The sequence below is a fragment of the Mycteria americana genome, assembly GCF_035582795.1.
Source record: "Mycteria americana isolate JAX WOST 10 ecotype Jacksonville Zoo and Gardens chromosome W unlocalized genomic scaffold, USCA_MyAme_1.0 Scaffold_32, whole genome shotgun sequence".
In the NCBI taxonomy this organism is placed as follows: domain Eukaryota; kingdom Metazoa; phylum Chordata; class Aves; order Ciconiiformes; family Ciconiidae; genus Mycteria; species Mycteria americana.
The window spans coordinates 2517374-2532455 of NW_027445438.1; the positions used below are offsets into that span (position 1 = coordinate 2517374).

A 15082-nucleotide genomic window follows, 5' to 3' on the forward strand; every position below is an offset into this window, starting at 1 on the left:
AGAGTTGTCAGAGTATCTTTCAAGTTACTAGTTTGCATTCAAAAATATAAATTGCAAGTGTGATTTGCATACAGTAGGTGAGTTAGCATATGGCCCTATTTTTGTCTTAAGTTGCACATACTCTTTTTACAAAAAAATGATATTTATAGCTGTTAATTTATGGATATTATTGCAGAGAAACAACATTGTGAGACTGAAGCAATATCTGTAACTGAATGTATTGAATGTGCCTTAATCTACCAGATTCCCCCTTTCTTGCTATACATCATTTAATCACAGAATGATTCAGGTTGGAAGGGACCTCTGGAGGTCATCTTGTCCAATCCCCCTACTCAAGTAGGGCCACCTAGAGCTGTTTGCCCAGGAACATGTCCAGGTGGTGTTTGAATATCTCCAAGGAGGGAGACTCCACAACCTCTCTGGGCAACCTATTGCAGTGCTCAGTCACCCTCACAGTAAAAAAAAGTGTTTTCTTATGTTCAGACAACACCTTCTGTTTTTCAGTTTGTGCCCATTGCCTCTGGTCCTGTCACTGGGCACCAATGGAAAGAGCCTGGCTCAGTCTTCTTTGCACCCTCCCTTCAGGTATTTTTATATATTGATAAGATCCCCCCTGAGCCTTCTCTTCTCTAGGCTAAACAATCCCAGCTGTCTCAGCCTTTCCTCAGGAGAGATGCTCTAGTCCCTTAATCATCCTTGTGGCCCTTCGTTGGACTCTCTACTATGTCCATGTCTCTCTTGTACTGAGGAGCCCAGAACTGGATACAGCACTCCAGGTGTGGCCTCACCAGTGCTGAGTAGAGGGGAAGGATCACTTCCCTTGACCTGCTGGCAATACTTTGCCTAATGCAGCCCAGGATACCATTAGCCTTCTCTGCAGCAAGGGCACATTGCTGGCTCATGTTCAACTTGGTGTCCACCAGGAGCCCCCCACGTCCTTTTCTGCAAAGCTGCTTTCGAACTGGTCGGCTCCCAGCATGTACTGATGCATGGGGTTGTTCCTCCCCAGGTGCAGGACTTTGCACTTCCCCTTGCTGAACCGCACGAGGCTCCTGCCTGCCCATTTCTCCAGCCTGTCGAGGTCCCTCTGGATGGCAGCACAACCCTCTGGTGTATCAGCCACTCCTCCCAGTTTTGTATCATCAGCAAACTCGCTGAGGGTACAGTCTGTCTACCCATCATCCAGATCATTAATCAGGACGTTGAACAGGATCGGACCCGGTATTGACCCCCAGGGTACACCGCTAGTGACTGGCCTCCAACTAGGCTTCATGCCACCGATCACCACCCTCTGGGCCCAGCTGTTCAGCCAGTTTTCAACCCACCCCACTGTCTGCTCATCCAGCCCATACTTCATCAGCTTCTCTATGAGGATCTTACGGGAGACGGTGTCAAAAGCCTTCCCGAAGGCTAGGTAGACAATATCCGCTGCTCCCCCCTCGTCTACCAAGCCAGTCGTTTCATCATAGAAGGTTATCAGGTCGGTCAAGCATGACTCCCCCTTGGTGAATCCATGATGACTATTCCTGTCTTGTCCTTCACGTGCCTGGAAGCGGTTTCCAGGATTAGCTGCTCCGTCGCCTTCGCAGGGATCGAGGGGAGGCTGACCAGCCTGTAGTTCCCTGGGTCCTCTTTCTTGCCCTTCTTGAAGAGAGGGGTGACATTTGCATTCCTCCAGTCCTCAGGCACCTCTCCCAATCGCCGTGATCGATCAAAGATTATCAAGAGTGGCTTCACAATGACATCTGCCCGCTCCCCCAGCGCTCATGCGTGCATCCCATCAGGGCCCGTGGCCTTACGTACATCCGGTTTGCTTAAGTATTCCCTGACCAGATCCTCTTCCACCAAGGGTACGTCTTCCTTGCTCCAGACTTTCCCCCTGGCCTCTGGGGCCTGGGATTCCTGAAGGCTGGTCTTGCTAGTAAAGACTGAGGCAAAAGCAGCATTCAGTACCTCGGCCTTTTCCATGTCCTGTGTCACTAGGTCCCCTATCTCATTCAGCAATGGGCCCACATTTTCCCCAGTCTTCCTTTTGCCACTTATGTACTTACAGAAGCCCTTTTTGTTGTCTTTGATATCCCTTGCCAGATTCAATTCCAGGTAGGCTTTGGCTGTTCTAACATTATCCCTGTATTCTCAGACAATTTCTCTGTATTCATCCCAGGTTACTTGTGTCTGCTTCCACCTTCCTTTTTGTGTTTGACTTTGGCCAGGAGTTCATTGTTCATCCATGCAGGCCTCCTGGCATTTTTGCCTGACTTCCTGCTTGTTGGGAAGGACCACTCTTGAGCTTGGAGGAAGTGATCCTTGAATGTCAACCAGCATTCTTGGGCCCCTCTTCCCTCCAGGGCCTTATCCCACGAGACGCTTCTAAGCAGATCCCTGAAGAGGCCAAAGTCTGCTCTCCTCAAGTCCAGGGTTGTGAGCTTGCCTTTTAGCCTTCTCCCTCCTCTTGGGATCCTGAACTCCACCATCTCGTGGTCACTGCAGCCAAGGCTGCCTTTGACCTTTGCATCCCCAATGAACCCCTCCTTGTTGGTCAGTAGGAGGTCCAGCAGAGCACCTCTCCTCGTTGGCTCCTCTGTCACTTGGGTGAGGAAGTTGTCATCGATGCACTCTGGGAACCTCCTAGATTGCTTATGCCCTGCTGTGTTATCCCCTCCAGCAGATATGAGGGTGGTTGAAGTCCCCCGTGAGGACCAGGGCCTGCAAACACGAGGCTGCTCCTATCTGTCTGTAGAGGGCCTCAGCTGCTTGTTCTTCCTGGTCAGGCGGCCTATAGCAGACACCCGCTACAATGCCACCCTTACCCGTCTTCTCTTCAGTCCTTTACCCATGAGCTCTCGGTCGGCTCATCAGCCATCCCCAGGCAGGGCTCCATGCATTCCAGCTGTTCTCTCACATAAAAGGGCCACTCCCCCTCACAGAGAGTACCCAGCCACAATCTTAATGAAAGTATTACTGCATGGACTTTCAAATGCCTCTCTATGTTCTTGCGTATGGCTCCTTTGACCAGATACCCTTAAAGGAGCAGACACCCTCCTTCTACATACCCTTACAATGAAGTGGTCAAGGAACCTGGGTCATACTTTATTCTGCACAGACCATCAGTGAAATGAGTATATTTCTACTAAAATGTATCAAGGCTCTAGTGTTACAAAAGTTAATGCTAACACAAACGTATAAAAACATGGCAAATACTGTGGATCAGGGTTTATGCTTTAGGCAGTAAGCAGTTTAGCGAGGGTACATATACATGAGATGCAGTCACATAGTTTACTTCAGTGTAGACACACTCTAATTATTAGCAAATGGAAGAAGCTGTTCATGAGGGTAAGGGACAGTTATCCTTGGAGATACTGAATATTTCACTGGACAAGGCCCTGAACAACCTGATCTGATTGGACCTGCTTTGAGCAAGAGTCTCCATCAGTGGAGATATTCAAAACCCGATTGGACAATATCCCGAGCAACCTGCTCTGGTTGACCCTGCTTGAGTGGGGGTGGTGGTGGTGGACTAGATGATCTCAAGAGATTCCTTCCAACCTCAATGATTCTGTGATACCATGTGATTCTGAGCAGCATGTTGGACCAGAGACCTCTAGACATCCCTTCCAACCTACATTATTCTATGATCATTCAGCTCCACCCATGACTCCTTCAATGACCTTCCCCCCAGTGCTATTTTGTTCTTAAGAAGATTGACTAAAGGGTCCTCACCCAGTAGCCAGGGGGTAGACATCTCCCTGGTATGATTCTGACTGACAACAAATATGAAATCCAGAGCCACATCAGACACTAGTTACAGTTAGGTTTGACACCATGCTTAGGAGCATGGCAGAGGAAGTAATTTTTTTTTTTATCTTGGTTTAAGATGTGCACCACAAACGTTTATCAGCACTGACACAAAATTTTCTCACCTGCCCTGAGCTTCCCTCCTCCTGATCTAAATCATTGCTTGGAAGAAGAGAATTTTGAAGGCCTATTTTAATTCATTTCAGTAAGGCTTTTACATGTCCAGATGACATAGTGGGAGATGGGTAACATGGCCCTTGTTAACACAGTGGATACAAAGGATTGGCACAAGCCACAAATCATCAGCCACTCTGAGATTAATTGGTTCAAGGAATAATGTTTGAGGAACACAGATTGCACAGTCTGCTCACTTCTTACCATAACTCTTCCAGTGGGCAACACAGCTCCTCCAACACAGCACACCTCCTGCAGAACAGAGGGCCTTCTCTCCTGGTGTCAGAGAGAGGCCCCAGGCACTCCCTGCAGCTTGGGACTTGGAGAGGTGCTTTTACCATCTGAAGCTCTGTCTGTGTCAAAGCCTCTACCCTGGCAGAGACAGCTGTTCCAGTAACTGCTGGGGAATCTGCCCTGTGGCGTGTTATCATCATACCTGAGACTGTTATGCTGATACAAATTCAGCTGAGGCACCTTTCTGCAGAAACTGCTGCACCTGTTGCCTGTGTCTGTTAGCTGCCCTCTAGAAGCTGCCTTCTAGGCCTGGCTCTTCTATTGGTCTCTCCCGAGCACCGGCTAAAAGGGTGCTTGACCCTCCCTAATCAGGAGACAGCTGCAACAAAGGCTCCATGCACCTTGGAGCCTAGTATAGGACTTTCCTTGTGTAGGTCTTTTCCTTATCCAATTACTAGATAGCAGATCTGATATAATGTACTCTTTTTTTTAAAGGGGAACTAGCATGGTATTTTGATTGTTATGAGGTTGGCTGCCTTTCTGACCCTTTTTAATTGGAGATAATCCACTAGGTTTCATATGTAGTCTTCCCACTTGAACACCCTGGGTTCCAGTCCCTTTCCTCTAGCTGTGCTAACCCACCAGATCCATCTGAGTTCTGGCACAAAAGATATTTGTTTTTGGCAGTCCTGTGACATCAGTGAGGTTCTTGAATGAAATCTGAGTCCTGGAACAGTGTTTAGACAAGTTTTTAAAAAGGTCTGCCACAGATATGTTACTGAGCTGCTATTTGTCTGTTGATGATAGTCAGCCTAACGTCTTTTTGTGGCTCCACTAGAAAATGATCTTGCAAGTCTTTAAACCTGTGTCATGGGTTGACCCCAGCTAGCAGCCAAGCACCACACAGCTGCTCACTCACTTTCCCCTGCAGTGAGATGGGGGAGAGAATAGGAAGAGCAAAAGCAAGAAAAACTGGGTCGAGATAAAGACAGTTTAATAAGTGAAGGAAAGAGGAAAAAACCAAGTGATACAAAGGCAGTCACCCACCACCTCCCACCAGCAGACTAATGGCCAGGCACTCTCCGAGCAATGGCTACCTTGGAAGACCAAACCTCCATTTTTTTATTGCTGGGCATGACGTTGGAATATATATATATGTGTGTATATATATATGGCATGGAATATCCCTTTGGTCAGTTTGGGTCAGCTGTGTCCCTTCCCAGCCTCTTGCCCACCCCCAGCCTAGTCACTGGAGGGGCAAAGTGGGAAAACAAAAAGGCCTTGATGCTGTGCAACCACTGTTCAGCAATAGCTAAAACATTAGTGTGTTGTTGTGGTGGGTTGACCTTGGCTGGCAGCTAGATGCCCACCCAGCCACTCTCTCACTCCCCCTCCTCAACAGGACAGGAGGATAAAAGAGATGGAAAATCTCATGGGTCAAGATAAAGACAGGGAGATCACTTACCAATTATCATTATGGGCAAAACAGACTCAACTTGGGGAAAATTAAATTTATTGACAATTAAAATAGATTTGGGTAGTGAGAAACAAAGACAAAATTAAAACAACACCTTCTCCTGAACATTTATCCAAGGCTCAACTCCACTCCTTCATTCCTGACTCTTCTACCTCCTCCCCCTCAGAGTTGCAGGAGGGATGGGGAATGGGGGGTTGCGGTCAGTTCATAACAGTTCCTCTCTGCTGCTCCTTCCTCCTCACACTTTTCCTCTACTCCAGCATGGGTCCTCTCCATAGGCTGCAGTCCTTCAGGGAATAACCACCTGCTCCACTGTGATCTCTCCACAGGCTGAAGGAGAATTTCTGCTCCAGTGCCTGGAACACCTCCTCCCCCTCCTTCTTCTCTGACCTTGGTGTCTGCAGGATTGTTTCTCACACTTTTTTTCCCTCAGTTCTCTCTGCTGTGTAGTGTTTTGCCCTTTCTTAAATATGTTTCACAGAGGTGCCACCAGCTTCTCTGATGGGTTCAGTGTTGTCCAATGGTGGGTCTGTTTTGGAGCTGGCTGGCACCAGCTGTGTCCAGCACAGGGCGGCTCCAGTCTCTTCTCACAGAGACCACCCCTGCAGCCCCCCTGCTGCCAAAACCTTGCTACATAAACCCAATACAGTTTTCAACACTGTTTTAGTCACAAATCCAAAACATAGCACCATATGGGCTGCTATGAAGAAAATTAACTCCACCTGAGCCAGACCCAGTACAACCTGCTGTGGTTCTTCTGTTTGGTTTTTTTGTTTGTTTCCAGGCCTTTTCCATCCTGGCATTGTCTCAAGTTGATTCAGCTTAAGCTTCTCATTCTCTTTCCTTCCAAATTTCCTTCTTGAATTGTATTTATAGAGTAAGCAGCCCTCAACATATAGCACTTGAAAGGCTACAGAGCAGCTTCAGTTGTGCTGCAGACTTTGTGTTTAGTCAATCAAGAGGCCTGTTTATCATTCCAATGGATACTAGCAGAATCCACAGGAAGTCACATCTCCAGTTAGTTGTGTTTTGTTTTTAATTACAGCGAGAAAGTGATGAAGATGATGACGACGATGACCGAAGTAGTGATAGGGAAGATGGACCTCTAGAAGAGCAAATAGAACGCTTGCAGGAGAGAGTAGAATCAGCCCAGAGTGAACAGAAGAATCTCTTCCTTGTTATATTCCAGGTAATGATGGGTGATGTCTTTGCAGCATCATTTGTATCTTAATAATTTTCTTGGGGTGAGTACATGGGAAGGGGTAGATGGGCTTATTCTGGATAAGAATCAAAGAACTGCCTAACTCCCCTAAACAAGAATTGTTTCAGCATCAAGAGCCTGAGAAAATGAGTTCTTTTGATAGCATGCAATTTCCTAAACAAACACAAGTTATTTTGAATATAAGTAGTTACTCTACTTAGTGTCTCCTAAGTGAAATATTCATTCTGACATTGCTGTTCAAAGCTTCTGTCTGTCAAATGTCCCATGGATTATCTCATCTGAGGCTAGTAACCTATTCTCATCTGAAAAATTTGCTGAACCAACATTCTATTTGTGTTCTTCTACAGCGTTTCATTATGTTGTTAACTGAACACTTAGTGCGCTGTGAAACTGGTGGGATTGATGTATTTACGCCTTGGTACAAAAGCTGTATAGAGAGGTTGCAGCAAATCTTCCTACAGGTAAGTTTCACTTCTTGGTTTGGAAGGCTTTGGGCAGCTGCTGGAAAGAAAAGCTTACATGATTTGAGAGCTGAGCTTGGTCACTTATTTTTACCACCTCCATTAGAACAGACATAGCTAGCATCACCAGTCTTTTTCAGGGACTAGTGTGAGTTTTGACTGTGTCTGTCTCTGGTTTTGACCCCATCTTTGCTACAGACTTGCTAAATGACTGGAGAGTGAGCTCCTTGATTTGTTTCTTGCACTGTGAATATAGTGCAAAGCAATATTGAGATGTGGTTGTAAATGTAGCTGAGTTTTTCTTACCACATGTTATAGTAAGGGTAGAGTCTTGAGAGAACAAGTATACCAAAATAAGTGCCTAAGAAGTGGATGAAAATGTTTTAAATTTATGTATCTGATTATAATGAATAGTTATTTAAAAATATAGTTTGGAACTCTTGGCTCTATATTAAATCTGGCAACAGATGTAAAAAGCCAGTTAAGTAACTGCCTGAAAGCAACAGCCAGAGTAATAGAAAATTATTTGTGTTTACATGAACATAAATTGTGTTAGAGGATGGGAAACTGCATGGGATTAATGGCATAATTCCCTCTATGGGTTAGTCTCTACCCTGATCATAAAAATGACTTAATGCTAAAGCAAATGTCCTGAGCCCTAGCATATCTGTGCAGTTGCCTCTACACACTATTCAGAATCAGGATTAGAACTGAGTAGCTACAGGGAACCCAGTACTTCTCAAAACAGGATTTCAATGTACGCTCCATTCTTGCAGTCGACAGTGATTAATGTGTTGTGTAAATTAGATGCGCTTGTTAGTTCTGGTGAAAACATTTGATCTGTGATACAATATGTCTTGACTCTTCTGCCTGTTCTTGTGTATGAAGATGAATGAAAACAACAAAGGTTTATCTTTTTATCTGCAGCATCACCAGATAATTCAGCAGTACATGGTGACCCTGGAGAACCTCCTGTTTACAGCTGAACTGGACCATCACATACTGGCTGTATTTCAGCAATTTTGTGCTCTGCAGGCCTGAGGATTTTCATGTGTTGTTTTATCTGCAAGACTTAAAACCATTTTTCTTTAATGAGAGAAGCTCACCATGGGGAAAGAGGAAACTCTAATTCAGAACAGCTTTCATGTGTTCCTATATAAAGCAATACAGTACTCTAAGTAATAGTAACTGGTTTAGCATCATAAGTCTTATTAGCTATGACTGATAGAGGATTGGTGTGGAATAATGTATGTACTCTTTTAATTTGTGCTTTAATTTGGTTTGAATCTTTACTTCATGATAGTATTTTTGCTTCTTCCCTCTGTCATTTGTCATATTGTCATATTATCATATGACAATAACAAATAGGTCAAAAAATTACAGAATTGGTTACCTCTGACTGTTTGTTAAAGTAAATAAATTGCAGAAATGTGAAACAGGATTTGTGGATGTGGCAGAAATGCACCTCTTCAGTGAGCAGTTTGATAAGATCTTGGTAGTATGACACAAGAAAAATGACTTAACTCTGGGCATGTGAAACACTGAGCTTTCAAAATAGTCTAGAGCATATGGGTTTGTCTATCAAACTGACTAGATTATCACAGTTTGAAAGAACATGGTTGACAAACAATTGAAATATGTTTTTTAAATGTATTATCTGGTGTATTATTACAGTAGCTGCAAACAGCCAGTAGAGAAATTTAATGAACAATTTTTGAAGACTCTGATTCTTTTCCTAGTCTGTCTGAAAAAACATGAATAGCCCCAACACTGGTCCCAGCTGGTAAATAACTGAGACCAATCAGAGGCAATCTATCCTGAATGGGGCAGAGTTTCCACTTCAGTATTGCAAAGTACATAAACTTTGGACACAGTGCACACACATTACGGAGGGTGTTTATCCTGTTATTTTGTTTTAGCTTGTAAGTCCTTGGGCAGCTGAGTTTGCACTGGATTGGACCTATGGGTCAGCAATGATGCTAAAACCTTTTTTGATGTTGATTGTGGATAAACCAAGTGCCCATCTCCTGTGATTCAGTAACAACTGCTCCATGTCAGTTGAATCTGCTTGCTTTTTAATCTCTAAAATGTGAAGGCAGTGTCTGGCTCCCACACTTTCAAATAGCATTTTAGAGCTGAATTAGGTGGGACTTTGCAAGAAACTTAAATTGGGGGCATGTACAACCTGGAAATGTAGTAGCCTTATCTTTTGTTGGATAAGTTTGAGTTATGCAAATAACATTACTTACATAAGCACTAAGGTGGTTGGTATCAGGGCAAGCAATAAGAAAGGAAAGGTGGAGGCATTATCTTAGGTGGTCAGTTCTCTGCAGTAATTCTGGTGTATTTACAAGCTGTTTACAGTCTCTGTCAGATAACTGTTCATACTCAGTGCTATTCAATACTTGAACTAGAAAATGGTGAGCTTTGAAGGATTTAGTTCTATAGTGGTTGTTTTTTTCCCCCCAAATAAGTACCAAGTAACGCATAATCACTTTCATTCCTACATTAATCAATTGGCCTGATACTCAAGTGCAGAAGGCAAAAATTAATTGTTTGAGCATAAATGTAAAGCTTTTGTGTGGTCTGCAGCGATTGGGCACATCTTCAGAATCTTGAATCTGCTACTTTTTTCTTTACCTGTTCTGTGTGATTTGACTAATTCCTCCACTCTTCTATAGTCAACCTTAACATGTTTGTAAATTTGTTTTATACAAGGTGTTTGTCAGTCATGCACAGACGCTAGCTTCAGTCAATATCACGGATGCCCCCACTCTGACTGAGTGAACGGTACTTTGGTTCAGGCATCACCGACAAGTAGGCCTGACTGAAATCAGCCCTGCTGTGCAAACCTTGAAAATTGTGCTAGGCCGTATCTTCTCAGACACTAAGGAATCTAGGCCACGTCTTATCAGGAGCTAACAGTACCAGCTTGAGCTGGGACTAGAAAAAACTACAACTGCTACAGCTGCACTCCTGCACATACACCAAAGGGGGGTTTGACTACAAGTCAATCACTTTATGCTATAAATATCTGTAGCCCCCTTGAGCCCCTTGAGCTCTCCTGTAAAGCAGCAGGCTGCACGGCGATGATCTCCCCCTTGAGCAGGGATGCCTCTCAAGGTTATTCCTCGAGGTTGAGAGACCCCTTACCTGGCATCTGATATCTATAACGAGGTAAGTGACATTTTACATTAGGCCTAAAGGTATATTGTATGCTAGCGACATTTATATATCCAGCTATAGCTTAATTATTAGAAGCGTAGTAAGTTGTAGTGTTTGATGGCCATCTAATCACCGTCTAAATTATTGTTTAAATCATCATTTAAATCATTGTCAAATCACTGTTTAATTACCATTCAATTATTGCTTAATCACAATTTGATTACCATTTAATTTTCAATCAATTAATCATCATTTGATCATCATTTAATCATTAATAAACCCTTGTTAGTTAACCCCACAACGATGACTTCTCTTAATTCACCTGCGACAGTCAAATACCCTATTTTTCTTTAGAAGCATTTAATACAGTACACAGGTGTGACTTGGGATCACAGCCTTTGATTTCCAGTGGGACTGACCAATAAGGGGTTCTCTCACTTTCATTAATGGAGGGGATGTCATTGAATTTAAAGTTGATTTCTCTAAAACTGAGAATGCAATGAAACTTAAAGGTGTGTAACTTCTCCAACCCTTTCATCAAGTAGACAAATGCTCCTGCTGGGAATATAGCTGCAAATAACTGAGCATGGACAGTGTAATCCTAATCACATAATTTAAAACCAAATTACAGTGCCTTTAAAAATAATCATAATAAAGACCTCTCATAACAATGCCTGTTGAAGCCTCTCTTGTAGAGTGTTTTTATCAGTAAGTGTTTAGCTGGTGTTGGTCTTGGTTGTAAGCACTGAAAGTACATGAGGATGTGCTTGACCATGTTCATGTTAGTGGCTATATGACAAGTTATCTGTCTGTGGCTTGACAGTACTGCTCTCCTGCAAGGAAGAAGCATTTTCCTTTCCCAGCTGAAGTCCTCTTCAGAGAGTTGAAGTTCTCAGAACCAAAGTAGAAAAAGGAGTTCTCATGGCTTTATCAAATACTTTCCTTCTGCTGGTCCATGACAAACGACTCATAGATATTAAATTGGTAACTACACAACAGATTGAAAACTAGTGTCATGGTTTAGCTAAGCACCACACAGCTGTTGACTTAACCTTCCCCCCACAGCGGGATGGGGGAGAGAATCGGAAGAGCAAAAGTAAGAAAACTCGTGGGCTGCGATAAGAACAGTTTAATAATTGGGAAAAAATATATAATAATAATAATAAAAAATTGTAATGAAAAGGAAAACAACAAAAGAGAGCGAGAGAGGAACAAAACCCAGGGAAAAACAAGTGATGCAACTGCTCACCACCCACTGACCAACGCCCAGCCAGTCCCCGAGCAGCGATCACTACCCCCTGGCCAACATCCCCCAGTTTATATACTGAGCATGATGTCATATGGTATGGAATAGCCCTTTGGGCAGTTTGGGTCAGCTGTCCTGGCTGTGTCCCCTCCCAGCTTCTTGTGCACCTGGCAGGGCATAGGAAGCTGAAAAGTCCTTGACCAGTGTAAACACCACTTAGCAACAACCAAAACATCAGCGTGTTATCAACATTATTCTCATCCTAAATCCAAACCACAGCACTATACCAGCTACTAGGAAGAAAATTAACTCTACCCCAGCCAAAACCAGGACAGTATCCACCCCTTCTTCTATACCATCTACGTCATGCCCAGGTCCTACCCTTTCCAATACATTCCAATTAATCACCACCACTTTCCCTGTCTTTTGATATATACACACAGATATCATTCCCTTGGTCTATGGGCCATCCCAATAAACTGTCCGTTGAGTTCATTTAGTCCATGACTTTGGGCTCCATCTGTCAATACAGTCCTTCAGGGCAGGAGAGATGGTGTGCGGTGTTGGATTGTTGCACGCTGAAGCCAGTTCTGGTTCCATCACAGCTGCACTTTGCTTGGTTTCATCAAAGTTCATTCTTCATTACTCTGGGTGATTCTTACTGCAATACCATTGATATGGTGTATAGTAACCATAAAGGTGATGACATACAGTATTATATAGCAATTAACATCATACCATTTAGTTCATTGGCTATTCTCACCCCAAAATCAAATCCCCTTGAGGTACACGTTGGACTTCCCCATCCTTCCGCATCATCCACCAAGTGCACCCAGGTCCTTGAGCAAAAGCAATCCCACGAATGGGCTTGCCTTTGCCTGAGGCAGGAGTAACTCAGACTGTCTTCCACAGCATCTTTTTTTATGCGCACTACAGGGACCTTATCCCCTTCTACAGTGCATAAAAGTTTTCATTGGGCAGGGCAAGCTCGACTGACAGATCCCCTAGTGTTGACTACCCAGGTGGCCTTTGCTAAATGTGTATCCCAATGTTTGAATGTCCCACCACCCATTGCTCTCAGTGTAGTCTTTAACAGTCCATTGTATCGTTCGATTTTCCTGGAGGCTGGTGCATGATAGGGGATGTGATACACCCACTCAATGCCATGCTCTTTGGCCCAGGTGTCTATGAGGTTGATTCAAAAATGAGCCCTGTTGTCTGACTCATTTCTCTCTGGGGTGCCATGTCTCCATAGGACTTGCTTTTCAAGGCCCAGGATAGTCTTCCGGGCAGTGGCATGGGGCACGGGATATGTTTCCAGCCATCCGGTGGTTGCTTCCACCATTGCAAGCACATAGCGCTTGCCTTGGTGGGTTTGTGGGAGTGGGATATAATCAATCTGCCAGGCCTCCCCATATTTCTATTTCAGCCTTCGTCCTCCATACCACAGAGGCTTTAACCGCTTGGCTTGTTTGATTGCAGCGCATGTTTCACATTCACGGATAACCTGTGCAATAGTGTCCATGGTCAAGTCCACCCCTCGATCGTGAGCCCATCTATATGTTGCATCTCTCCCTTGATGGCCTGAGGTGTCATGGGCCCATTGAGCTATGAATAATTCACCCTTATGTTGCCAGTCCAGATCCACCTGAGCCACTTCAATCTTAGCAGCCTGATCCACCTGCTGGTTGTTTTGATGTTCTTCAGTGGCCCGACTCTTGGGTACATGAGCATCTACGTGATGTACTTTTACAACCAGGTTCTCTACCCGGGCAGCAATGCCTTGCCACAGTGCTGCAGCCCAGATGGGTTTGCCTCTGCGCTGCCAGTTGCTCTGCTTCCATTGCTGTAACCACCCCCACAGGGCATTGGCCACCATCCATGAATCAGTACAGAGACAGAGCACTGGCCACTTTTCTCGATCAGCAATGTCTAAAGCCGGCTGGATGGCCTTTACTTCTGCAAATTGGCTCGATTCACCTTCTCCTTCAGCAGTTTCTACAACTTGTTGTATAGGTCTCCATACAGCAGCTTTCCACCTCCGAAGCTTTCCTACAATACGACAGGACCCATCAGTGAACAGGGCATATTGCTTCTCATTTTCTGGCAGTTTATTGTACAGTGGGGCCTCCTCAGTACATGTCACCTCCTCCTCTGGCGATATTCCAAAATGTTTGCCTTCTGGCTAGTCCATGATTAGTTCCAAGATTCCTGGGCAATTGGGGTTCCTTATTCGAGCCTATTGTGTGATCAGTGCGACCCACTTAATCCATGTAGCATCAGTTGCATGATGTGTAGAGGGGACCCTCCCTTTGAACATCCAGCCCAGCACCGGAAGCCGGGGTGCCAGGAGGAGCTGTGCTTCAGTACCAACCACTTCCAAAGCAGCTCGAACCCCTTCATATGCTGCCAATATCTCTTTTTCAGTTGGTATATAGCAGGCCTCGGATCCTCTGTATCCCCAGCTCCAAAACCCTAAGGGTCAACCTCGAGTCTCCCCTGGTGCTTTCTGCCAGAGGCTCCAGGTAGGGCCATTCTTCCCGGCTGCAGTGTAGAGTACATTTTTTTCATCTTGCCCTGCCTGGTGTGGCCCAAGGGCTACTGCATGCACATCTCCCCTTTGATTTGTTCAAATGCTGTCTCTTGAGCAGAATAATGCTGACTCCTAATAGCTGAGACACTGGTCCATACAGGTGGAAAGTAGGATCTATCTTCTTCGAGTCGCTGGACCAGCTTCTCCACAGCTGAGATGAGGGAGGAAGAACTACTTTCTTCCTTTTGCCGGAGTTGGCTAGCCGCTTCATCCACCATTGGACCCTCTCCGTCTTTCCAGGTCAGTATTGCCAATGAGTTGGCATACGATGATGGTGCGCTCCGTACCAACTTCCGCCACGTGGGTCGTGTGCACCTGACTTCATCTGGATCTTTGGATAACTGCTCGTTGTCCAGGTCACCATAAATCACCTCCAGCATGGCTAATTCCCTCAGGTACTGGATACCTCTCTCCATGGTGGTCCATTTGCCGGGGTGATATATAACATCTTCCTTGAAGGGATATCTTTCCTTCATACCTGACAGAAGCTGCCTCCAGAGGCTGAGAGCTTGTGCCCCTTTTCCAATCGCTTTGTCAATGCCCCCTTCCCTAGAAAGGGATCCCAGCTGTTTGGCTTCCTTACCCTCTAATTCCAGGCTACTGGCCCTGTTATCCCAGCATCGGAGCAGCCAGGTGACAACGTGCTCGCCTGGACGATGGCCAAAATCTTTTCGCATATCTCGCATCTCACTGAGGGATAGGGATCTGGCGGTTT

General features: G+C 44.9%; 1 protein-coding gene across 1 annotated transcript in view; it reads left to right on the forward strand.

Moving 5' to 3' along the window:
• Window positions 1-10766, forward strand: part of LOC142403044 (nuclear cap-binding protein subunit 1-like) — a 53078-nt gene extending 42312 nt beyond the window's left edge. The window contains exons 21-23 of the mRNA XM_075489156.1: window positions 6726-6869; window positions 7250-7363; window positions 8291-10766. Coding sequence (XP_075345271.1) covers window positions 6726-6869; window positions 7250-7363; window positions 8291-8404 — 372 coding nt within the window. The 3' untranslated portion in view covers window positions 8405-10766. The remainder of the gene's footprint in view (window positions 1-6725; window positions 6870-7249; window positions 7364-8290) is intronic.
• The last annotated feature ends 4316 nt before the right edge of the window (window positions 10767-15082 follow it).